At 47.5% G+C, this 25,437-nt stretch overlaps 1 protein-coding gene across 3 annotated transcripts in view; it reads left to right on the plus strand.

The window, feature by feature from the left end:
- The window catches only part of LOC118781317 (SPRY domain-containing protein 3-like), a 43,130-nt gene that overhangs the window by 13,360 nt on the left and 4,333 nt on the right, over positions 1 to 25,437 (plus strand). For all 3 annotated transcript variants that reach the window (XM_036534300.1, XM_036534298.1, XM_036534299.1), the window contains 5 exons: positions 2,100 to 2,224; positions 2,643 to 2,778; positions 3,445 to 3,633; positions 20,346 to 20,495; positions 24,462 to 24,519. In XM_036534300.1, the coding sequence (XP_036390193.1) occupies positions 2,100 to 2,224; positions 2,643 to 2,778; positions 3,445 to 3,633; positions 20,346 to 20,495; positions 24,462 to 24,519 (658 nt within the window). The remainder of the gene's footprint in view (positions 1 to 2,099; positions 2,225 to 2,642; positions 2,779 to 3,444; positions 3,634 to 20,345; positions 20,496 to 24,461; positions 24,520 to 25,437) is intronic.

Genomic DNA, 25,437 nt, shown 5'->3' on the forward strand with positions numbered 1-25,437 from the left:
TTCTTCACAAGCCCTTTGTACTTTCCGGCTCTTGGACGCTACGTCTAATTTGTTTCCAGTATGGGGTGAAAGTCAGAAGGACGAGGGGCCGTGGGCTGTGCGGCGGTTTCCAGTGACACAGCTCCTCCTGCGGGGCTGCTTAGCTGGGCACGGCAGACAAAGTGAGTGAAACTACGGAACGGAAAAGAACAGACACTTGAGATGGCGCGCGGTATGAGGTTCCTGTTACGATAGTACTGTCAGTGCTTCCAGGCTGTTCTTTGAGGGGTCTCCGTGGCCCACAGGCAGACTCTGTTCTTTTCTCTGCTAACAAGGGGAACGGTTGTTTCGGACACAGGGCTGTCAGCTTTTTGGTTTTTTTGCTCCTTACCATGGCCCACCCTCAGATTTTTGGAGCAGTCCCAATTCTGAGGGAAGAGAGCACCCACCTGTTTTCCAGGGAGGACCGTCTCGGTTTCGGCTCCTGGGACTCGGCACCCGCGGGGCGTGCAGTTGATCCCTGTTGGCACGCTGCCGTGTGCTTCCTTGTCGGGCGTCTTCATTGATCCACCCCGCGGCCTCTGGCCAGCGCGCCCAGCATGTCGTTCTGACTGTTAAAGCATGACAGGGAGGGAGAGATGCGCACAGTTCATGTGCACATTTTCCTGCTCTCACGCACACACACACACACACACACACTCTCACACACTCACACTCACACACGCACGTGCACACACACACACTCACACACGCACACACACGTACACACGCACACATACACTCACACACACATATGCTCATACTTAGACTCTCTTGAATTTATGGTAGTAGTAACACACATGCAGGCAAACAAAGACTCACACTTGCACACACGTGATGACAGACATACATGTACACACTTACACACGTGCATTTACACAAGAACTTACACATGCAAACATGCACACATACACCCCCCCCCCCATACACCCCCCCCCCCCCACACACACACACACACACACATACATACAGACGGTTGCAAACAAGCACACAGTTATGTAAACACACAGACTTACACACAGACAACCATGTGCAAATGCACAAATATACCCACCACCCACAAAAAAACACAGTACAGTTAAGGTATGACATCGAGAGAGAGGCGAATGTGGCACACATGGGCATCTTCTTACTCACACGCACTCAGACACACGTGAGCTGCTGAGGTAATGGGGCAGCAGATCAACATTTCTCTTTTCATGTTCTTCAAATCTGTCAGTGTGTTGATTTTCCCTCTCCTCTCACCCCTGAGGGCGCAGTGAGTTAATTAAGCTCTTGTATGATAGCAAGGCATCACCAGGAGTGTTGAGTTTCGCCGTCATCGGGAGATTTATGCAGCAGAACTCAGCAGAAAGGGCTGCTTTTCATTGTCAGGGACAGCACTAGGCCACCTTGCTCCTGCAGCATCGGCAGCCTGCTGACGCTCTACTTCAGGTATCTTGAGCACTCTGAGCATGTGCTACTCTATATTGAGGATCCTGTTAATAAACAGCTTTAATGTAACAAAGACCGGAAGCATCTCTGTCATTTTAGAACCAGGGCTTCTTAACCTGTGGCTAAAAGGAGTGGCCACCGATATTCTATATACTAACCAGATCTTCATCTCCTGTGTTCCCTCCGTCCTCTGCACTACTGTGTCTAGGAGTTTCCAACTGGTAACAGGAGGTTGCCTCTCTGTCCACATTGCTGTGCTAGCTGCGGATGGTCTGTCTTTGACCACCCCTTTTGCGAATATTCCTTGAAAGCTAGCCAGTCATAACAGCTTAAACAATGGCAGTGATAGAATGTTCCTCATTAAGCACACAGCTAAATGTTTCGTAAGTACATAGAATATTTGCGGTGCATCATTCCTTTACTTGCCTTTTGGGACTGTCTCCACCCTCTATAAATGAGTTTTGCTGTAATAATTTAGTGATCTGAACTGAAAGGGCACAGACAAACCAGACAGGGTAAGAGTCAGCTTGGCGTGTAGTCATGGCTGTAGTTTGGACATCCAGCCTACAGGGGGCGTGTTCTTTCTGCGTTTGTCACATGTCTCCCGAGTGTTGCCGGTGACTGGAGTGAAAGGTCCTATGTTTCAGGTGACCATCATGGACACAGGAGTGAGGGGGACGATTGCTGTGGGCCTGGTGCCCCAGACCTACAAATTGGACCACCAACCTGGCTGGCTCCCGCACTCTGTCGCCTACCACGCTGACGATGGCAAGTAAGTTCTGGAACTGGAATAGCTACCTTGATTAGGTGTACAATGTTTCATACTGAAGTCGCACAGGAAGTACACAAACTGGTGTTGCAGGTAGTGCACCTTCTGTGTCACACAGCAGAGAAAAGCTGAGGGAAGGCGGGTGTAACATGCTAACACTGGAGGGATGTGGCTCATTAGAGGAGCTGACCATTTGTCTGAGTCTTCATTGTTTACAAATGAACTAAACGGACAAGGTCTAGCCCCAGCACCGATGTTTTCAAATGTCAGTTTTGTTTACCGTTTCTTAGAATCACAAATATCTGTGTGTAGAAAATTGCACTGAATCGTTTGTGCTGTGGCGATTATTGTTTTGACTGGGAACCGCGCAGTTGTCTGCATGAATTGATGTAACCCCCACTCTCCTTGCCTTCAATGGAAGGCTGTACAACGGGAACACTGTGGGCCAGCAGTTCGGGCCGAAATGTAACAGAGGCGACCGTATCGGCTGTGGTATTCTCCTGGAGAAATTTGAGGATGGCTTGACGACCGTCTTCTTCACCAAGAACGGCAAAGAGGTGAGCCCCACCCCCCCAGTCGCAGAGAAATGTGGTGTAACTTCATCAAGGAACTGTGCCAACATGTGAAGGCAGCTCAAGGCATCATCACACGCTTGGCAGTAATACCCCTATTCACTTCTGGGTTCTTCTCTACTGGCGTTTGTACCCTTCACTTGTAAATCATGACAAAAGCGAAAGACACCAGCACTGGTTCTTTCCGGATTATCAACTCACTGGCAATCTGCCATAGGGAATGAAGCATTAGCAAGATTTTTTACCCCCATTACATGCAATTCTCACGATTGGAGTTCCCCTTATTCCAGATATCTGGCTCTGAATGAGCTGTTTATATGTGTTTGGAAACATTTTAAGCGATCTGACTACAGATGGAACATTTTGGGTGCACATAACAATGGCTAGTGTAAAAGCATCTTTAGATCGACAGGAGAGCTGGCCGTCTCCCATGTGAATGTGTTTGTTTATGTGTGTGTGCGTGTGCGTGTGTGTGTGTGTCTGCGGTTGGAACCATGGACCGAAGACTCGGCGAACTATTGCACTCTCCAAAGAGGGGGAGTCGCCTCACCCTTCATGCTCCAGGTCACGGTTTTTGGCAGGTAGACTGGGACCCAACCCGAACGCCCACACGTTAACGCATGTGTGTGTTTGTGTGTGTGCTGTGTGCAGGTGGGCTCCGTAGTGATCCCAGAGTCGCCGGATGGGCTCTACCCCGCCATCGGGATGCACTCATTGGGGGAGGAGGTGCGGCTGGACCTGCAGGCGGAGTGGGGGATGGACGAGGACGACAGTGTGATGATGGTGGACAGCGTGGAGGACGAGTGGGGACGGCTGCATGATGTTCGGGTCAGCGGCACGGTAATTTCCCACATCGCACCCCCCCCCCCGGCCCACAGCTCTTATGCAACTTACACAGCTTGGTTGTGACATTTTATCCTTTTGCACCGCTGGAAGTGTAACTGATCAGTTCAGCTGAACATGAATTTGGGATTTGAACCTGTCATTTCACCATTCATTTCTCTAGCCATTCTACTGTACAGTTGAAATAATGTGTTGTAATGTACAGTGTACCATTCATTATGTGCCATTGCACTCCACTGAGTACTGTATTACCTGCTGTAAGTGAGCACAAATTGAAATTTTTAAGTGCTTGATTCTTACAAGCAGAGATTTTAAAACGCGTTAGTGTAGTGTCTCAGCGTTTTTAATAACTACATGAAGTAGATTCTCTTATCAGTATTTCTTATGAACAGATTGCACTGTATTTGTATTTGGGTGGATCAGCTTAGGAGAAGAATCTATGCTCAACGGTACAGCAGAAAAGTCGGGATTCAGACCTGTGTGTCATAGTCGTGTTCACAGGGCAGATCACCACACCACACGATGCCCCTTGTGAAATTGCAAGCGCAGCGGCGATCCGTGATGGTAGGGAGTACAGCGCTGTGCTGCTCTGAGCAGTTCATCGTGAGAGCGCGGGCCACTGTGGATGTGAGAGCCAGCTGTCTGGCAGCCCGGAGCAGCGGTACGTGAGCGTATGTTCTGCTCCAGATTCCCCCGAGAGCCCCTGGTTTACACAAGCCTCACTCTAGTGAGGAACACTTGAAAAGAGGCGCGTCACAGAGCTGGCCACCCTCCACGTGAGTGTGTTTGTTTATACGTGTGTGTGCGTGTGTGCCTGTGTGCCTGTGGCTGGAACTGTGTACTGAAGACTCAAGGGGCATTTGTCACTCTGAGGAGTTGGGGGCAGGGGGGGGGAATCGCCTCGCCCTTTGTCTTCCAGGTCATGGTTTTGGCAGCTATACTACAACCTCCTGCCCCCCTCTCCCACTCACCCCAACCACGCCCACATCAGCTGTTTCAAGCACCAGGAATCACTTTTTTGTAACGCAGAAGGAGTGTACAGGGATAGTCACTTTGTGAAAAAATGCAGGCTTCGGATGTGACCCGGGAAAAAATTGGCCTTAGAAAGTTGACATACACTAAAAGGACATAACATTCGGGAAACTTGGCAGCATCTAGCGCTCTTGTTGCCGTTCCTGCATGACTTTCATTTCACTGGCGCCCTTGCCCTTGCTACCTCGCTTGGACATCTGGGGCAACCATGGTGTCACATGGCCTCCCTCAAAGCTGAAGCGAAGGCCAACATCAGGAATGGAAATTGGTGGAGGAACAGAGATTGACCATTTCTACACGATGGTAAAAACTCAGACCTCTCCTTCACACATGTTTTTTTCTCTGCTCTCTCCTGAAGGGCGAAGCCAACACTAGCAGCTCATGCTCTCGCCAAGTGAGCGGCTGATGCTGGTGTGGAAGATGGTGGAGCAGATAAGCACATGTTTTGACAAGCGCGGGGACCTCAGAGTGCTGGTAGCCGAGACCAATCGCTCCTTGGTTCCCTTCCACGCTAAATAAACCGCTAAGTAAAGCAAACAGGATCAGAGCGGGGTTGAGTCGGGGAGCTGGAGCTGGAGGGAGAGTGTTTTTACCCCGCCTCGATGAAGCGCACAACAGACAAGAACAAAAGGCTATTCTGGGTCTCATTTACTGTATGTTGCATTTGGTTCATGGTTTTATTCTTATTTGGTCTGAAGGACTTTAATCTTATATAAACCAACTGAATGAACTGTTTCCCCTGGGCGCAGCAGTCAGAGGTGATGTGAGAACCTAGCGCACTTCATGGCGCGCTTCCATCGGGCCTGAGAAAGAGCCTTAGCAGCCCTCCCATCTCTTTTCCCATCAGAAGGTCTGAACCAGAGCTGGGGAAGCCATGTTCCTGATGGTCCGCAGGGTCTGCCGGTGAAGATTTAAATCATTAATTGTGCACAGAGTCGCCACAGCTGCCGTTCCAGGTGTAAAGCAGATGCTGGCTGCATTACCTTTCAACCGGCTTCTGGATGAAACCAGGAAACCGAATGAGGAGACTTTCCGTCCAAGCAGTGATTTAAGTTAATCTGTTAAGAGCTGAGGCACAGCAAAAACCAGCACACCCTGTAGCCCTCCAAGAACACGGGTTCCCCTTCTTAATTACAGTCAGGAAAACAGATGGATGCTTTCGTACTTTTCCTGCATGGATAACTGTTTGACAGAAAGAAAGATATAAAGACCCCCCCCCCCCCCCCAAAAAAAAAAAAGTGTAATAGAGATATTGGAACATTATGCACCGATCACGATGTCTCTCACCTTGTTATGCATTAGCGCAGCATTAGTGAAGTCTGTAATGTGTCTGAGGGTGTTTATTCTCCTATAATTAATGCGGTCCGTGTGGGCAACGGCGGGATTGTGGGTACAGATTAAGCGTCACTGCAAGATGAATGGCTGTAATGACGGGTGTGCTTTTCACGCGCCGTGACGGGGCGCGGAGGGGGGCGAAGAGAACGCCGCAGAATGCGCGCCACACCGCAGGCAGCTCTGACTTGCCCGCCGCGGACCCGCTCCCTTTGTGTGCGCTGTTTGCACTGCAGCCGCCTGTGGCAGCCGCTCCTGTTTAGATAAGTGGGCATTGGATCCCAGCTCCACGGCAACTGTCAGAAGCGCCTCACTTAGCGAAAGCCCAGAAAACACACACCCACACCCCTCAATTTGTCTCTTTCTCCCCTGCTTCAAGCGCGCTGCGCTTGCCATTCATCCTTGACGGGGAGTAGAGATATTCTTAGAACAAACAACAGCTCATTGGTACATTTAGATTTTCCTCTCGCTCTTCCCTGCCCTATTAGTCACCAACTCTTCCAAAACGAACCCCTTTTGCTCTTTCTCCCTCCCATCCTTTGGGGCTGTTTGTGTAAAGCACACGCTGCTAGCTTCTGGAAAGATCTGCCTCCTTCTCATTACTCCTCTTCTTTTTGCTGTTGTTGTTTCTTCCTCCCCTCCTCGTTCCTGTCCTCTGCTTCTTCGTCCTTTGGGAGTGAGGAGGAAGGGGCGCTTGGACCCGTGTTATGAATGGGATGGTAGGAGCTCGTAATGACTGTCTACTCTCCTTGACTTACTGCAGACAAATCTTTAAGCTAAAGATCCAAGTCTCGTCTCCTAGATTCCGGGCTGATATATTCCCTGTGGCTCAGGACTACAGGAAATCCACTCTTGGCCTCTGCTTTAAAGAGAGGAAGCCAACTGGACCATTGCATCACATGACTGAGCTCTTTAAAATTTTTATATTTATTTTAAATCTGCTCAAACGGTCACTAACCCCAAATGGTTGTAACTGCGCGGTTGCCAAAGAAGCAGTGCCACAAATATGCTCCTTTACCAGATGTAAAAGAGGAATAGTAATACAGTACTGCGTATGTTTGTTCAGAAAACAAAATTGAAAAGGTTTCTATTTTATGCAGCTTAGGAGTCATTGCTGCAGAGAGAAAATTGCCATATTCTTGTCGGCACTCAACCATAGTAGCTGTTCTGTGATTGGGGAAACTTTCAATGCCACACATCTGCTGATGGAGTTGATGTGCTGACCAAAAAAATCAGGAGCAGAACAACAAAAATAGTACGTGGTGTTCCGAGATTGCGAATGGAAGGCAGCACGTCACCTCGGCCTGTGTTCACGTTTTGTCTGCATGAACAAGGCTGAGATGGCAAAATTTGGCCCAGAGCGTGTTTGTGCTGACGGGTTTGTTTATTTTCATGCGCACGCCCTCCTCCCTCCCTGATGTACCGTGGGGAGGGGCGTGGCCATGGCTGCTGCGTGTGTGCCGGCCGTCCCTCAGCCTGCCGCCCTGCTGGCAGCTGCACGCACCCGCCTAATCCCACCTTGACGCGGCCATCCAGAGGGCCGACGATGGGTGGTGACTGCACTCCCCGAAAAGGTGACACCGTCCGAGCAGCGCCCACCTGTGGATGCGGCATCCCTCTGGCCCGCCTCCTGCACCGGTACGCATTCGGCTGTGACGAGGGCTGCTCTCGAAAACAGCTCAGCGTGACCCGGCAGGCCTCGTAACCCCTTGAACCAGACACTTGCTTGAAAAACAGCTGGGAGCAGCACACCTTGTTTGTGTTGTTAAGACGTTACACTCTTGACAGGTACAGGTGGTGTTGGGGTTAGGGATAGAGATTGCATTGTGCCTTTTTGGACAGAGCTGCCTGTCTGCATCCACGCCCCTCTCAACACAAAAGAAGGAGCTGGGTACGGTAAGACGTCAGGAATTTGTCTAACAAGGGACACAGAACACTTTGAGAGCCGTTAGCCTCCACATCCCGCTACCTTTACGCTTAGTGGATGCCCATATCCAGGGTGACAGACGTGGCTTACATTTTTACACACTGTCCATTTGCACAGAGTAACTGAGTGTTTGCTGATGCAGTTCAGATGAAGATCCACGCCCAGAGCAATCCTGTAACCCCCGTGGTGCTAACCTAGTATTTAATGTCAGGCTTTCTAACTCCACCATTCCTCCACTTTCGGCCTCTTTGAGAATATTTATGAGCAAGCAAGCTTGAAACTTGCTAGGTGAATGCCTTTAGAGTGGTTGAGTGAGTGTGTGTAGAGTGTCTGTTGACAATGACCAGGATCAGAACCAGACATCTTGATGATTGCACTCCTGGTGACTGTCCTCCAGCTCCTGCCCTCCAACTCTCACCCTCACCCCCAGTTCTTCCAGTTCAGCAGCGGGGAGGTAACTTTCCATAAGAAGGTAGGATGAGAGCCTGCCATCTTGACGCTCGTGATAGCAGTAAACACGGAGATGAGAGGTGACATGTCCCCAGAGCTGAGCCGAGTGGGCCCGGGTGCGGTGAAGTCACCTCCGCTGTGTCTTATCAGGCTGGAAGCATCTGACATGTTGGATTTCGCATGCTGCGTGCGGTAGGAAAAGGAGGAGACGGGATAGGATACACTAACTGTGAAAGATTTACAGCGGAAAAACCACCCACGTTTTCTTTATTCCTTTCTTTCTTCCTTTCTTTCTCTGTTCTTTTTTTTTTGCGTTTTGAAACTCTGGATCAGCCAGCGCTGTGGTTGTCGAGTTTCTGTTGAGGTCTCATTTCTTAGAGTGCTGGCGGTTTGTCATGCCGGGCAGCGGAGCATCAGCGCATGAAACAGGCCTTGAGTGAGTCAGAGAGCTGGGCAACAGACCCGTCTTTGGCCCCGGTGCGTCATACGCCACGATCTGCCAGTATCTAGACTTGGCCCCCACTGGCCTCCCCTCACACTTCCTGTCCCTGGAAATTGATTAACGGGAGCGGGGAGCGGGGTGGGGGTGGGCTGGCTTTCTGTCGGTGTGATGGAGGTGAGTCAGAATATTCTCTTCTGTGGAAGAGAACAAGAAGAATAATAACAAAGGGCAGCTGGAACGCCCCAGGCAAAAAAAACTTTTAGTCCCGCGTCAGCTGGGCTGTGCCCCCCTACCTCTCAACCCCCCCCCATGCCATTTCCCATCACAGTGTCACCTCATACCACGCAGCTCTCTTTCCCCCTTTTCCTGTATCAGTCATTTACTTGTAAAGACAGCTGGAGGCTAATCCCCCATAACTCTCTGACACACACACATACACACACTTCTAATTAGGGAGAATTGTAAAGAGAGAGGCAGAGCTGAACATCCACCCCCCCCCCCCCCCCACACTCTCTCCATTACTCAAAAGTAACACCCTTCTCAGGTTCTGCAGTTCCTTCCTTGAGGAACAATCGCCATGTTTCCTGACGGAGGTCCAGCAGAGTTCACAGCTTTCCCATAAACCCTGCCGAGTCCGCCGCCGCAGGAACGGCGGGGCTTGGATTCCGAGAGCGCCCGCGCGCTTTTGGGAGCGGCGATGGGGACCCCCCTGTGAAGCGCTGCCGCTCTCCCCGCGCGGGGAATGGTGCCGCGTGAGAAAGAGGGAGGCATACGCAGACAGACATGTCTCGGTGAGGGTGAGGGTGAGGCCGGGGGCGACCTGGTTTAGATTGAATGGTTTTAAAATTTTCCGCTGCGCTGTGCATACTGGGTTAGCTTTTGCATGAAAGCATGGGAAATATTTGTCAGTTCAGTTAGATGGAAACAGGGGCTTTGTCTTAGCGTGGCACCAACAGTGTACACAGAAGAAAATGAATAGCATGTGTGCAGGGATGGGAGCGCTTAAACTCTCTGATAATAGTTAGTTACAGTGTAAAGAGAAAAGAGCTCCTTACAGGAGATATTGCTGTCATAAGCCCATATTTATCATGAGGTCTCATTACATACATTGTCCGGTTGCTCGAAATCATAGAGTTGCGCACAGGAGACGAGAGTCAAACCAGAGTTAATTTATTACTCAGTAGCTTGTCACAGAACAATTACATGCTACATCCCCTGCATAGCCAGAGATATATGGGTGGAGGTGTGGAGGATTAGGGGGGGCAGGAAGTAATTACTGCCTTCTTATGTCAGACCTGGGGAGATGTTGCAAGTTCACGTTGCGGGGAGCGGATAAAAAAATGAATCAGCCATCAGTCACCACCCCCAGCTGGCTGATGTTTGAAAGAAAAATCATTTGAAATTTCATATATGTGCACTTCGACATAAATCCATCCTTTATTGCTATCGGGTAAACACTTACATGGATTTCAAATGTAACTTGACTGAAAATCTCAAAATTAATGCATTGTTCCTCACCCTCACTGGAGCAGTGGTCCATAATGAAGAACCCTTTTTATAACAAAGAACACAAGGATGTTCTAAGCCCTCATACTGTATGTCATCTGTTTTAATGATGAGAGTCTTAAAGATCTCCCCATAGCCTACTGGCAGGGCCATCACAGGATCAACCTTTCTGTAATTACAACTTGAAACTTTCAAATACCACCTACTCAGATTTGTGTGGCTAACTTGCAGCGGTGAATCTGCACTTCATACTGGCTGCACTCTCTAAAATTCAGCCTGGCACGGATGGAAAAAAAAGGTGATTTTGGTTTTTCATTTTATTATTCTATGGCCCAGACTACAGCCTTTCTCTGGTTTTCTGGAGACAGTTTTAATAACTTGAATAGTGGAAAACTCATATTTTTAAGGGTTGCCTTGCCAACTGCCTGATAAGGCAGCCTGAGCTGGCTATATGGAAAAGCAGAAAGGGTGGAAAACAGAATTCTGCATGATGACATAACAGCTTTATTCAGTGTGCTGTTTTGCATTCAAGTAAAGCTTGAATGTTCTTACTATAAACTAATGAACCAGATGTAATTATCTGTTCTATTATGGTGCATTGAAGTGGCAAAATGAAATGAAATATGAAAAGAAATATTTGTATCTTGAAACTTTGCCCATTCTAACATATGCATATGTATAGCAGTAGGTTAAAATGGGTTCAGGTTTTTTGTTTGTAAAGGCCGTATATGAGTATTTGAGATGAACTTAATCCAAATGTTTGGCTCACAAAAACAGTTCTTGGTAAAATGTGTTCCACTCTTTTTCTTTTTCCCCAGCATGCCCCTGTTCAGGGCAGAATGCTTCATACTTGCTGAGTGATTAACGAGGCTCTTCAGCCACAGGCCATAAATTGGCTCAGTAATAACAGTGGTGTTACTCGGCACAACACTGCACCCCCCCCCCCCCCCCCCCCACGCACCTCCATCTTCCTGTAACCTTGACAGCTCAGTCGTCTTCTCTCATCCTGTTTCTGTGTGAATGGATTCAATATGGGCATAGAGGAAGCAGTGTGCATTTAAAGTGTTTTGCCATTGGTGGAGATTGCTATTGTTGTCCTTCCCGTCTTTCACAAAGTGCCCCGTACTGTGGCAAGTGGCAAGCTTGGTTGTGTATCCACGATGCTACTAAAATTATCTTGTGGCATGTAATGCAGAATAATAAATACAAATTCTTGTTCATCAATTGGACCTGTCCGATATTCATCACTAACAAAGGAGCAGAAAACATTCCAGTCTCAGCACTGTGTGTTAATGCATTCCAGGCAATAATTACAATAAACAGTGTTTTAAAAGACTCTTAAGACACTCCATGTCAAACCATGTCCAAAATTTTAGTAGCCTGTTTTATTACCTGTTAGAAAATGCTCAAACTGTAGAAACCCAATCTGGTTGCATGCCATATCTGCACACATTACAGGGGGCCCATCTGCAGTAAGGCCATGACACTGGCAACAGATGATGCGTTGGTCACAGCACTGGACTCCAAACCAGGAGGTTGCGGGTTCAAATCCCAGGCAGTGCTGAGCTGATATACCTTGAGTATAGCTCTTTACCTCAGCTGTACATACCCAGTCATATGAGCGGGTGACTGAAAATGCCAAAATGTAAAAGCTGGGATGGGAGCGACAGCTAAGCAAATAAAGAGCGTGATGTAATCGGGTGGGTTTATCTGCTGGTGTGGAGGCACGCTGGCCTGGACCGGTGCACTGCGCCCCCAGAACAAGCGGCCTGCGAGTACAGGACCCGCATCAGCGGGTCACGCTGCCGCTGCAGCCCTCACCCTCTTATACCGCCAACGCCTTTTTTCCACACCGGTGGAAAAGCTAATAAAAGAAAAACCGAAGAGGCAATGAGGGAAGGGTTTAACGTGCAGGAATGCGAGTGAAGAGCAGTTTTCAGGAATGGATAATCAGGGATATCACCCTCCGATTGCATAGCTTGAACTCGGCTCCCAGTTTGAATGTCAGCTGCCAGTTTTAGATGTAGACCTGTATCAAGTTTGTCATATCTTGTTTGTGAGTGCCTTTGAAGTCAGGGGTATGGGGGGATTTGTAATTGTAAACTGCTTAAGGAAAAGAAAACCTGTCTTCGTGATTATGGGATGTGATGTTGCGTTCCCATGTCAAGCCGTTTTTCAAGTTTTGTTCATAATGGAGCCATGTTTTTCAGTGTCGTGTTTACATTAGGGACTGTGGACTCTGCCATGTTGGCTCAGTCTGCTCTCAGTGAGCTCATTGATACTCATGTCTGAGTGGTGCTTGCCATTGAGGGTTGAATGAAGCAGAAAGTAACATGGAACCAAACTGCTGTTCAGGCGTTCAGCTAAAACCAGTTAACACCACGGCTGATGGAACGTCATAACAGTTGGCTTCAGACTTGGTAGTATTTGATCGAAAATGGGTTTTCATTGGCATTTAAAATCTTTTTATAAATTACAACTTCCAGAGGAGAGAGACCTTTATCACCACATGTCAAAACAATGCAAGATTATTAAGATTTTTTCCAGTTCTCAAAAAAATGCAGTTGTGGTTACATGTTGGCACCAGTGTATAATAATGGTTAGGCGACAACTTTCCTAAATAAATATAGAACAATTAGTCTATTAAAAGGTGGTGACAACTTCCACACGCCCAGGGACTCATGATGTAAGACATGGACACAATGCAGTAGTGTGTCAGTTGTGCTTTTTTGGGGGTGGGGTGGGGGCTGTGAGGAGCTGAGAGGATTGGCTGGAGTGTGGGGGGGGGGTGTTTAAGGATGATGAAATTCTGTTGCAAAATTTCTCAGTCCCAAGGTGCTACTTGCCTGAGTATCCTGTTGCTCAGTGGAGGCTTGGCCAAAAAAAAGTCTTTGGGTGAATGTGTATATTTACGTTCATATGGAGGATGGGATGGCAGTTTTTGACTAGGCTTTGCTCTGTTGAAGCTGTTGCAGTGATTGCCATTGGAATGCGTATCATTTATAACAGCAGCAATACTGCTGTCATCATGGCAGTGTCTGAAGCATTCTGCAGAGCTGCACAGGAAAGGCAGTGATTCATCCCATCCCATCCCATCCCATCCCATCCTCCTGAAGGACAGTGCTGCCAGTAGCATAGAGAAATCACCTTTTTGCTGAGTTCCAGATCATGTTTGCTTGGTTGGGTGGATCACACATCAGTTATCCCTGCTCAGTGTGTAGGACTGAGACATGTTTGGATGTGATGAGTTGGGTTCTGTATGTACCTTTCTTCCTGTGATTGTGTTTGACGCACTTTTGTGCTCAGCAAGAGCGTCCAGTAAATGGAAGAAGATTAATGAGGGTTAATCGCCACAAATCATGAAGGGTTTGGTTTTAGATCAAAGTGCCTTTACAAGCAACCGGTTTGGTCCAGTTTATTGTCTCAAAGCGAATGAATGTGTTCTGCCCCAGGTGCTAGCTGGTCTGGTTGTCTGATGGCCTAAAGTTCTATACAGACTTACACAGAGATCCTGGTCTGCTGAGTCCAGAAACTGCCTGAGCAAGCACAGAACCTTACCACCCGGGATCTCATTGCTTTTTATCGCTTTCACACTCTCTTGCCACTCCCAGCAAGGAATGGAAATGAATGCATATTTGTGAAAACAAGCAGTCTCATTAAAATAGTTTTAAAGTTCATTGTCAAGGTAACAGTTACAAGTATAAATCCCTCAGACTAAAACCAGTAATAGGTTACCTAGTCTGCTAATAGCTTTTCTTTCTGATAGCTCCGATCGGCATGCAGTAGATCTGCATTTTGTAAAGCATTCCTGTGTCTTCTGTCACTGAGGCCTATCATATACATGTTACAGTTCTCAAAAAAAAGAAATCTAATGTAACGTGAATGCACCTGATACACGTTACAAGAGGGAAATTTGGGGAGTCAGGAACAACACATCATGCCATGTGTTGTCAACCTGCTGGTTATAAAGCTCTACTATACCACATTACATTACTGTCATTTAGCACACACTCTTATTTATATACCTGGATATTTACTGAGGAAATTCTGGTTTAAGTATCCTTGCCCAAGGGTACAGTAGCAGGGCCCCAGAAGGGGATCCTTCCAGCAGCCTTTTGGTTAGGATCCCTGCTCCTTACCATTATGCTACACTGCTGCCTGCAGCTCCACAACTACCACAACTCCAGGACACAGTCACTCAGTGTTCTTATCAAAGTGTGGTGCTGTTTCTTTACCCTTATGATTTGTTGATGGATAAAATAAGGGTTTATGCTCAATCCACACCTCAGTAAATTCCTCATCTTCCATCTCTGAGAAGACCGCTGTTTCTCTGTTGACACATTACAGCACTGAATGGTTATTTTCCATTGGCAGCTGGCAGTCCCTTGATGCATGTGAAATCCAACGGTGCATGGGAATCAGCAACTGATTCAGGTCTGCTTGATATCCACTTGCAGATCATAAGGTAGTGTTGAAGTGCCTGGAGGCTACAGCAGCAGCCTTGGGGGACGGCACAGCTAGCACAGCTAGATCTCCAGTCAGGGCCATGGGGATCAGGACTTGAAGCGAGCGCTCTAAGACCAGTGCTCACCAGTGTTATTTCATTTACGATTTACGAGTTTTGCTTAGTGTGTCTCTGCCAGAATCATGTGAAAGCAAGTGATTTCAGGGCAGGCCTATGGATTTTTCCATTACTACTTATCAATTTCTACCTTACCCATGCGATGCAACAGGAATCCAAACAAAGCAGGGCAAATGCACTGGGAGGATCTATCATAGAGTGTAATATAACAGGATCAGGCTTGTTCTTCAGTGTTTTCTTCATGCTTTTTCCCCTTTTTTTGGAATTGGCAATAGTACTACATTAAGCTTGCCTTTCTGTAAAACCCAATACGTGTATAGGAGTACTGAGACACGATAGGATAGGTGCATTTCTGAATGACTCACAGGTAACTCTTGAGCCGCTAGTGGGTGCCATAGCAGCACGACCAGTGAACCCTGACCAATGAAAGTCACCCTACCCTGGCGAAACAAAGCCAGTTGTGTTCTACCTCTGTGGGTTCCTGGTTGTTTTCGCCAAATGACGCAGCTCGAACCCAGGGTCTGAGCTGTAGGGCTCGGCCCTGAACTGGGAAGGAACACCTTAACTGACTCAGCAGGTCAGGAGCCCCAAGTTTTTAATCCCTGGGAAAACTGCACGTAGATGTGGAAACCTTGTGACACTGCGCCTGGTCTGTAGTGTCACGTCTCTGTCTTCCTCAGAGGTCCCGCCTCTGTCTGGATCACCTCTCCCGTCACCATGTATCAGTTGTCCTTTGTTGTCTGTTGTTTTTTCTCTCTTTCCTTCATTCCTCCTCTGTGCAAAAAAGTGAGTCGACGTTGCTGCGTTGCTTACCTGACTAATTGAATTTGCTGAGGTGCACAAGAAATATTTTGGGAGCTCCTTAGAAACCTGGAAGCAGCAGATGTTGCCGGCACGTACACAGGGAGAGGCAGCACGCTCATGTGGACTCACGTGCTCTGCTAGAGAGGTGACGCTCATCAGCAAGACACACACACACACACACACACACACACACACACACACACACACACGCTTACAAGAGAGCAGATCGGCATACTTCAGTCCCTCGGGGCCTGCTTTTAAAGGAAGATGACACACACTTACACACACTGACAATTCAGACAAACCCACGCAAACATTTTTTTCTAATTTGGCATCAGGAATTGACTTGTTTGCAGTCTGCTCTTTAAAGACCGATCACCTACATCTGGAGTGCGTCTCGATGCTGTGTAAACAGCCGCGTAATCCGCAAAGACTGACTACAAAAATATCCTTTAAAAAAAAAAGGTGTCGCTGCAAGATGCCCAGGGGTTTGAGCAACTAGAAACAAACAGAATATTTCAGAAAAAGGAGGGAAAAACAAGCCGGAGCCGGCAGTTTTGGTTTCACACTGATTGAAGAAGCAGTAAGGAGAGTACTTCAGTGCAAACAGGGCCTGGAGATCCTCTCCATCTCTTGGCTTGCCAGGGCTCTGCGAACTGTGAGATTCCGAACTGTGTGTGTTGAAATAGCCCAGAGGCAAGCTTTCGGCCTCAGTTTTGTGTAGGCCAGTCGCACTCCAGAAATCAAGGTGGGATACCATGAGGTCCCTGGGTTGCGTGAGATTGAATGACAAGACACTGGCAGCTGGGGCGAACAATGGGTGGGGTGTTGGAGTGTAAGAGGGCAAGTCATCTGGGTAGTCACTCGATCTTGGTCACTGCTTTTCAAGCACCTTTAAAAAAAGGGATCGTCAAGGAATTTGGAAGCCCGTACAGTGCAGTGCACCTGTTGCCTGGGCAGCGGGTCAACAAAACAAGCTTGTGCCCCCACCTTTCTCACCCGCCCCCTTCCATGGCAAGGATCAGAGAGAGAGAGCGAGAGCGAGAGAGGGAGAGTCTGTCAGCACTCTTACTGAAGCATGCTGAGGGCTGCCGGGAGTGTGCAGATTAAATCCACTCTATTCCCCATTACTCAGCTTTGGGGCGGCAGGAAGGTGTGACTAAGGCGTAGCTCCCTCCTCCCTCCTGAAGAGCAGCAGTTGTCCAGGCATGAAAAGTTGAAGGGGCCGAAATGAACAAGAAACAACAGCGCAGGTGGAGGAAGGACAGAAATGAGGGTACCCTTTAATTGAGCACCCTTGGCAACCCGCGAAGGGCATCACACACTAGTAATTGGTGTTTGTGAGGAGAGAGAGGGGCAAGCTGTTTTTTTCCTCTCTGCTTTCATCCTGTTTCTCTGTCCGGGGCCTACATAGCTGAGAGCATGAACTGGGCGAAAGAATAGGTGATGTACAGACAGACACGCACAATTTGCGTCTAAGTCCTTTCCTTCACACTGACAACCACTCACCAAGCACGAACATGTATGTAATTGGCGTGAGTGTTAAAACGAGTCATTCAGATTCACCCATTGTGAGTGTACTGAATCAGGAAGACACCAATGTCTATGTGCTGCATGTGCTGTGATTATAAAGAGAGATCATTGTTGAGGCTCTTTAGATTCTTACTTATTAGATCTTGTGAGGGTCTTGTTTACTCTCTTGTGAGGGTCATGTTTAGGTTCTTGAAGGGTCATGTTTGGGCTGTTTTTTTTACACTCTTGTGAAGGTATGTTCTACTTGAATGTAACGTCCTATACTAGTACAGTACCTGGAATGAGTGGCATCCACTGCAAATTCCTAGTGTGGCATGTACATAGATTCAGGCTTCCATTCTACTTGTGTGTAGTCATGCAGTCAACAAGACACAAAACCTGCTTTGATGTCAACCCCGTTATTTTCATATGCATGCGTCCTTCCCTGTTTGGTTTGATTTTGAAGTGCCCCTTTCTTGTGTCACATCCAAGAGACAGGTGTCTTTTCCCCACAATCGCGAACATTTCTATCCATCTCTTGACCCCTTTCAAGAAAACCACACCATCTGACCTGCAGCAACTGTTTTTACTTTTTTTTTTTTTTTAGATGAACAAGAATGCCGAAATTTGTAAACGGCGTCTCGGAAATGTTTTCCATGGCTGTAACAGCTGCCTTTTTTTGATTGAGCGCACGGAAATCTCCGGGTAATTAAAACGGCCTGTTGCAGATTGGAAGTGGTGGCTTTGGGAGAGGAGGGAGAGGGCAGGGTGGAAAATGCCCCGGTGGCTGCACATGGCGTCTGGCCCGGGGTCAGCTTCAGGCCACACACCTTCCAGCATCACGCAAAATGCAGGGCCCAAGCATCTTCAAGGCCTTACAGCTTCTTTCTGACATTTAGGTAAAAAAAGATGTTACCGTAAGAATGCCCTATTTAGTGTCCTTTTGCTAGGAAGTACGATAAGCAACCAAACTTCCTGAGGTATTATTTAGATGTAGTGCATTTCTAGGATCTGGGATTTGAAACCTTTAAAGCTTGATGTCTCAGAACTATTTCATGCAGATAGAGAATTAATTCTAACATCCTGTGATGTCATGGTAGCCTTACATTGAGAGAGCCTGTCCATGCTCCAGACACCTCCTACAATAAGGGCAAGTGGGCATATTCACAGTATTGACAAACCAGCGATCATAGTGTGCCGTTACACAGAGCAGCAGTTGATGTGGTCCTCAGGTGAAGTAGACTGTTCAGTCTCTGGAAAGAGACCATGTTCATACTTATGTTTCGGTCATATCTGACTTTCCCCTGAAGGTTTGCTCACAGGACCTTGCATCTGTGTGCTGCACTCTGTTAGTACCTACGTCATTAGATTCCTCAGCGACATTGTGCGATTTGAGGGGGAAAAAGTGAACGGTAGTCCAAAAGAAGCCCAGTATCTGTTTAGTGTCACACAGAGGAAAGGTTTCTATATTTAAAAAATGCTTTTTACTATTTTTCCCTCTTAGACATAGTGGCTATCCTGGCAGAGAGCTGTTCCTTACAGCACGAGGAGGCTTTTACTTTTGCTCCAGTTTAGACTGCCACGCTCCAGGAAACTCAAACACTCCCTGCAACACGTATGTAAAACACAGGCTGTCCTGAATTAGGATGTCTGCTGACCAAATATATAGATCAGTTTAATGTAATCCCCTCAGGGAGGGAAGCTCCCATAGTTTTGCGGCTTTTACAGAACAAAAGATCACTTTTGCATGAGAAACCCAAATGCCTAAACTGTTGGAGATTGGAACTGGATATTGGCCTGGTAGCATGTTTCTCAACCCATAATGACCTCATTTAAAACAAGTGTGATTTGGTAGCCATCTCTGTTGTTTTTTACAGATCACAGTCATATTACTCATATGTGAATTACACTGATAAGATCTTGCCATTATCATTTCTGCGGGAGTTATTTGCGTAGATCAGAGTTTTTTTTGATTGAAGTTTTCTTTTTCCTTTTCAGTGGACAATATCAGCACATTTTTGTTGCCTGTTTTGGCTCTTGAAATTTGAGTGCCTTAAATTTTTATGGTTGTGATTCAGTGTGCCCACATTGCAGTTTGTCTGTCCTGCTCAGAAGTGAATCCAAATTGTTAGTTTTTTTTCGTCACTCATAAAGCATTTTTAACTCATTTCAGAGATGGCCAAAAGCTCGTAATGTTGTTCGAATTCCAGCCATAGGGCTGATTGTTGGAGTAAATTTCAAGGTGTTCTCATTAGCCCCCTCTGCAGTTTTGTTAGGGAGGTGCACCAAGTGTCCACTGACAAGTACTCATGCTACCTCATGCTGTCGATATTATGGGCCATTGCAGAAACAAGGTAGTGTCCAAACCAGGTTGCTTAGATTGTTTGACTTTACACAACTGTACTATTCATCTGTCCCCTGATCTGCCATTTTCTGTGGTTGAAATGAACCCTCCCCCGAGCATAGCCCCTCCTGTGACACGTAAATGTTCTTTTCACTCGATACAAAGACAGTTGAGCTCGATAAAGACCTGCCAGTCGTCAGTATGGTGAAGTGTGTCAGGAGCAGGGCTCAAAACCGAAACATTGCAGATGTACTATTAATAATAAAACAGATAACAGAAAAATGGTATCAGTACACCAGATTTCGGTTCCCTGCTAGCAGACCGATAGCATCATCTCTCATGTGTCTGGCAGCAGGGCCGTGCCATGTTTTCGGCCCTCCCATGTGGTTTATGGGGCCTGCTGATCTTAAAAATAGATGACACATAAATTATAAATGGAACACCGTTCACTTGGCTCGCCCACTCAGCACATCCCTGGAACAATGGGTGTTACCTCTGCCTGTCTGGGCTCGGCCCGTGGCATCGGGGGCCTGGGCCGGCCCGGGCCGCGCCTCTACCCGGTCTTGCTCAGCTGACGCAAGCGCCAGGAATCGCGACTCCTTCCCGCGCGACCTCTGTCACGGAGGAGCCCGTAACAACAAACACTGGGCCAAACAGAGAGGCTAATCGCCAGCGCTCTCGCTCCTCTCAGGTGAAACTGGCCTCGCTCCTCCCCTGAATCACGGGAGGGTAAAGGATGCTGTAATGTATCTCCCCCCACCCTCTCTCCCCCCCCCAGCTGCTGGAGTACACGGGTAAGGGGCGGAGCATCATGGACGTGGGCCTGGCGCAGGCGCGGCACCCCCTCAGCACGCGCTGCCACTACTTCGAGGTGGAGATCGTGGACGCCGGTGAGAAGTGCTACATCGCCCTGGGCCTGGCGCGGAAGGTGAGCATGCGCCGTCATCGCCTTCATCATCGGAATCATCCCTATCTTCATCATCATCACAATCGCAATCATATTTGTCATTACAGTCATAACCATCAACTTCATTTTCATCATCTACCTTGTTATTGTTATCATTTTCATCCCTGTCATTGTAATTGTAATCATCATCTCCATTATTATCATTATAAGTGCCTTTATCATCACCACCCTCACACCATTACCATCTTCATCATATTCGTCCAGATTACAATTGGGTACTAGTCTGTACACAGTCAAATAGCTTTTTACCTGTTGTGTGGTTACATGTCACCAGTAGGTGTGCCCCTGGAAACTATTAAATGTGATTTTCATGGTCACTTCCTGTGTGGCCATTTTCTTGATGACAAACGCTTTTTATTGGATCCATTTCCATTGGCATAGATCAAAATACCAGCCATGCCACTGCATTCAGTTATTTCTCCCTATTGCTATTAAAAGGCCAGAGACTACCTTTCTGACCCATTAAGTCCTAAGTCCAGGGACAAATAGCTCCGTGGTTGGAACCAAGAGGCATATCCATTCTGCCAAATGAATAAATGTATATGTAAATGGCATTACCATGTCCAGCACATAAGAACAAAAGGAATGTCCTGTTGGACTTTAAAACTGTAAAGGCATTCAGCACACCCCTACAGTCAAACACAGCAGGTTCTGCACTCATCTGAGGCCTGGAGGTTTACCCGACGCAAGCAGCCAGCTCGTACTGTATGTCACCCTTTGAGCGCCTGCTTTTTTTTTTTTTTTGTTTGACCCCCCGTTTGCATGACAGCAGCCCGCTGCGCATTTGCTGTGCTTTACTGAGCTGTGCTGTGGAGCGTCACAGACCAGGCGCAGTGAATTCCACTGAGAGAGGCTGGCGCTCCTTCAGCCCCTCTCTGTTTTGCATCTCGGCCCTGCCGTGGACGAGACGAAGGGGCTAATTACAACCAGCCTCTCGACAGCGCTCGCGGGAAGCAGCGCTCCTCTAATTTAGGATGAGGGTGTCGGTTAATCCCTCAGCGGGAATTTAAGGCCTGTGCGTGCGTCCCGACCTCTGTGCCCGATCCTGACGCAATGGAACCAGGCTTGCTGCCTGTTTGCAAACCGCGGCCCTCACCGTTCGGGCGCCACACCAAGAGACGTGGTGAGCTACAGACCAGGGTCCCTAGCCAGAGGAGCTGATGGTGCGCTTGCTGTGTGGCCCCAGAGGGGTGGCATTTCTTAGCGTGGTGTAAACTCACGCCCTCTGAGCCTCACTGCATACGCGACATGGAGGACGCAGAGGAAGACCAAGCCAGAGACGGAGAGTAGCTGTCATCGGTGGGCGGCGCGAGCGGTCAGCCGTTGTCAGCGCCCGCCTCGCCCTGCGGCCCCCTCCCTTTTCCTCTGTCCCTTCCCTCGCGACCCCCCTGTTGGCTCGCCCTCGCCCCCCTCGGCGCGCTGCGTTTCCCACACCGCGGATGTGCCACGCTCGTGCCCTCCAGCAAGAGGAAAAGAGAAGGGAAAATCCGCCGCCTCCTCCCGGGGGTCAGGGCAGTCGACGAGGGCCAGGAGAGGGAGAGGGCCCGTGCTCCACCATCCTCCCACTGCGGCGCGTACGTGTTATTGTTATGCTAGGCCTGTAATGTTGACAGGGGGAGTGAGTGTGAGGGCACATTGTCCTGCGGTAATCCCCCCCCCAGCGTTACGGCGGTTCCAGGAGACAGATATGAGCCCCCATGGGCCCGGTGCTGCATCTCTACAGAGTGTTGACTCTGTCACACAGTGGAAATGCAGGCAGCCCCCGCCGCGCCGATAACAACCCCCGTGGATCAGATAGGGCCTGCGCCGGAGACAGAAATGCTACTGTTCCCTCCACCACTTCTTGGAAGCAGATTATTTATTTACGCTAATAGCTTTTGCAGCCTTGGGTAGGCTGGGGCTTTGACGTCGAAATGGTATTTTTTTTCCTTTTATTCGTTTGTTTATCAGCAGTGAAGGTGACTCCGAGGTTACACAACGACAGTCTTTGCCTCACGACACCGAACTGCAGCTCACGTCAGATGGCGTAATTGTAGCGTTTAATGGGTGACTTGCTGTTAGCATGATTTGTAAACCAAAGGATATGTAAGAGTTATGCATAAGACGCATGCATACTTGCATGCATATTCATATACATGCGCATATACATTCCCATATATATACATATATACATGTATATACATTCAGTTTCAAAACGTGTGGAATGTAGGCCCAGACTTCTATGAATCTATGAATAAATAAGTCTGATCTACAAAAGGACCACAGGGGCAGTTAGTAAAAATGATTGGAGTCCCATCTATGTGTTTGTCAAACAGAATGGAAGAGATGGTTGGCTCGTGAGACATGCATCATAATTGGCTGAAATTGGCACTAACCACTGCCTAATAAATAGAATAAATCTCAAACATTGGAAGCAAAGAAATCCTTCTACATATATGGAATGTCATGTCGCTCTGACAGAGACTGCTTCCTATGAAAGACTCAGCTATAGAATATGTGGTAAAGCAGATATGTTTGCAGATGTTTTGGACCCATTTCCATCTCAAATCAGGGATATACCCCTCAGAGGGGGACTCCAGGTCTGGTACGAGAGGGTTCAGGGATTATGGGGACCTTATCCTTTATGAAGCAATGAAAATGATAATTCCAAAACATGCAGTCTGACATTTTCTAGAAGAGCCTCTTTTACTTTCCTTACGTGTGTACAGATGAACACACAGAACCCATTAGTATCTATTCATACTCCTGGTTAAATAAGAAGAAAACGGAAAAATGTACTAGCTATAGCTGCTATCTCTACTGATAGATGATGTTAATGTAAGCATTGCAGAAACACATCTCAGGCAGTACTAAGTATTAACCTATATTCAGCAATTACTTCTGGTAATGACCACCATAGTTACAGATTGGTCACACTGGACAATGGATACTGTGAATGCATGGATGTTTTTCCATTAACAAGCTTGTGTAGTGTGTTCCTTCTCATCTGATTGGCTAATACACATAGGCTATCAATAAACATGTTCGTGTGCCAGACGTTTGATATCTGTTCATGTAAATGCGTAAATATCCAAAAATTTGTGGAGACTGCCAGCAAACACACTCTTTTAGTTATTTATCATTCATTTTTCACTTAGGGGGTCTGCATAATTCTAAATCTTGTGATATCCAGAACATAACAAGATGTTATTGACAGATTTAACTCGGGTAAAGCTGTAAACCTTGTTAACGAGTTTATCGCCATGGATGCTATGTGATGCGTTTGTAGCCTTTGTAGTATTTGCATGCCTAGAGGGAATCGGCCTTTATCCTGCGATCTTATCGAACCGTTGGCCCGTTCCTCTGTTTTGGTTGGCAGGGAGCACCTGTATTCTTAGCCGAAGTGGAATTTGAAGAAACGTAAAGCTGTGTAAGCCGCCCTGACTGAGGGTGTCTGCTAAGCAAATAAATGATGCAATGTAATATGCTTGAAATAACACAAGCAATGCCTTTGAAATAAACACGGAGAGCTGCAATTTGACTAAAATATTTTCTCTGACTTTCTTACAGTAGAACGAAGAGGTGGGCAACATCTTTCTTCTTATTTAGCAAGACATTTCTCTCTTTGTGAAGTGTAGCCATGAATGTGCAGTCAGATCTTAAAGCAGACAATAAAGGAAGAGCTCCATTGGACAGCTATTTGCATTATTAGTATGCCGCAACAGATTTTAACCAGTCAGTTCTTCCCTAGAAGCTATCATGCTTTTTCAGAGCATTGATGAAACTTCACAGGATGTACAGCAATTATTGTAATTATAAATAATACAATTTTTTCCCTGATTAAAACCTTATTGTTTTAGTATTATTTTCAGTGTCTGTTTTTAGAAACAGTGGAGCCAGAATGGTTTAGTAGAGTGTGATGTGCTGAATGACTGTGTCTTTTTGCAGGATTATCCAAAAAATAGACACCCAGGATGGAGTCGAGGATCTGTGGCCTACCATGCAGGTGAGGCTCACTCTGTCACCCCTTTCTCCCTCTTTCTCTCTGTCTCTACCTCCTTCTCCCTCTAAATGTCTCACCATCTGTTTCACGGTCTCTGTTACCATCCCTCTGTCGCATGTCAGTGTCTCTTACTCCCATGTATTACGGAGAGGTGATCTCTTTTGACCAAAGAATGAGGGGTCCTTTCATATTGGAACAGGCATTTAAGTAGGCCACCCAGAAAGGTCCTTCATGTCTGAGCAGTGGTGAGTGCCCTACAGAGCAGCGCTCTGGCACAGGGGTGTGACACCCCAGCTGCAGGTCTGAGGCAGTGTGGCAGGTCACCCCGAACAGACAGACTCCCCGCCGGAGACGGAACCTGGGAGGCGATGTAGCCATCAAAGATAAGAGCGCTCAGATCAGAATCCGACGAAAACAAAAAACCAAGTGGAGAGGGGGAGATAACCGTATCTAATCTGGCCCGCGGAAGCTGTATCTCCTCTGAAATAGAAAGGGAAAGAGGAGAGACAGATCCAGGATGATCTGGCTACAACTCAATGTGAACATGTATGTGAAGACCTGATCCCAGCCACTATCTCTTCTGAACATCTTGTGTGCCTCCATGACCTACCTCCTGCTCCCGTCCCTACTTACTCAAGGCCAACTGCTCTTCCACGGCCAGCATCTCTGCCTCACAGTGCAGGTTGGTTTTTATCGAATAGCAAAACACTGTGCTTACACTTTTAACTGGGCCTTGGCTACTGATGTATTGAATTAGCAGGGTTATTGTCAGCCACAGGTGTTTAACCCCAAGTGTTTTCATCTCCTTCATATGTCACCTGTTTGAGGTAAATTCCAGGGGTGTGCTTTTTGGTTAGTTTGATATTTCACTATTCTGCAGTTCTCAAGATCGACTAATCGGACCCTATTTGCTTCCTTGGT

The sequence above is a fragment of the Megalops cyprinoides genome, chromosome 7 (assembly GCF_013368585.1).
Source record: "Megalops cyprinoides isolate fMegCyp1 chromosome 7, fMegCyp1.pri, whole genome shotgun sequence".
Lineage (NCBI taxonomy): Eukaryota > Metazoa > Chordata > Actinopteri > Elopiformes > Megalopidae > Megalops > Megalops cyprinoides.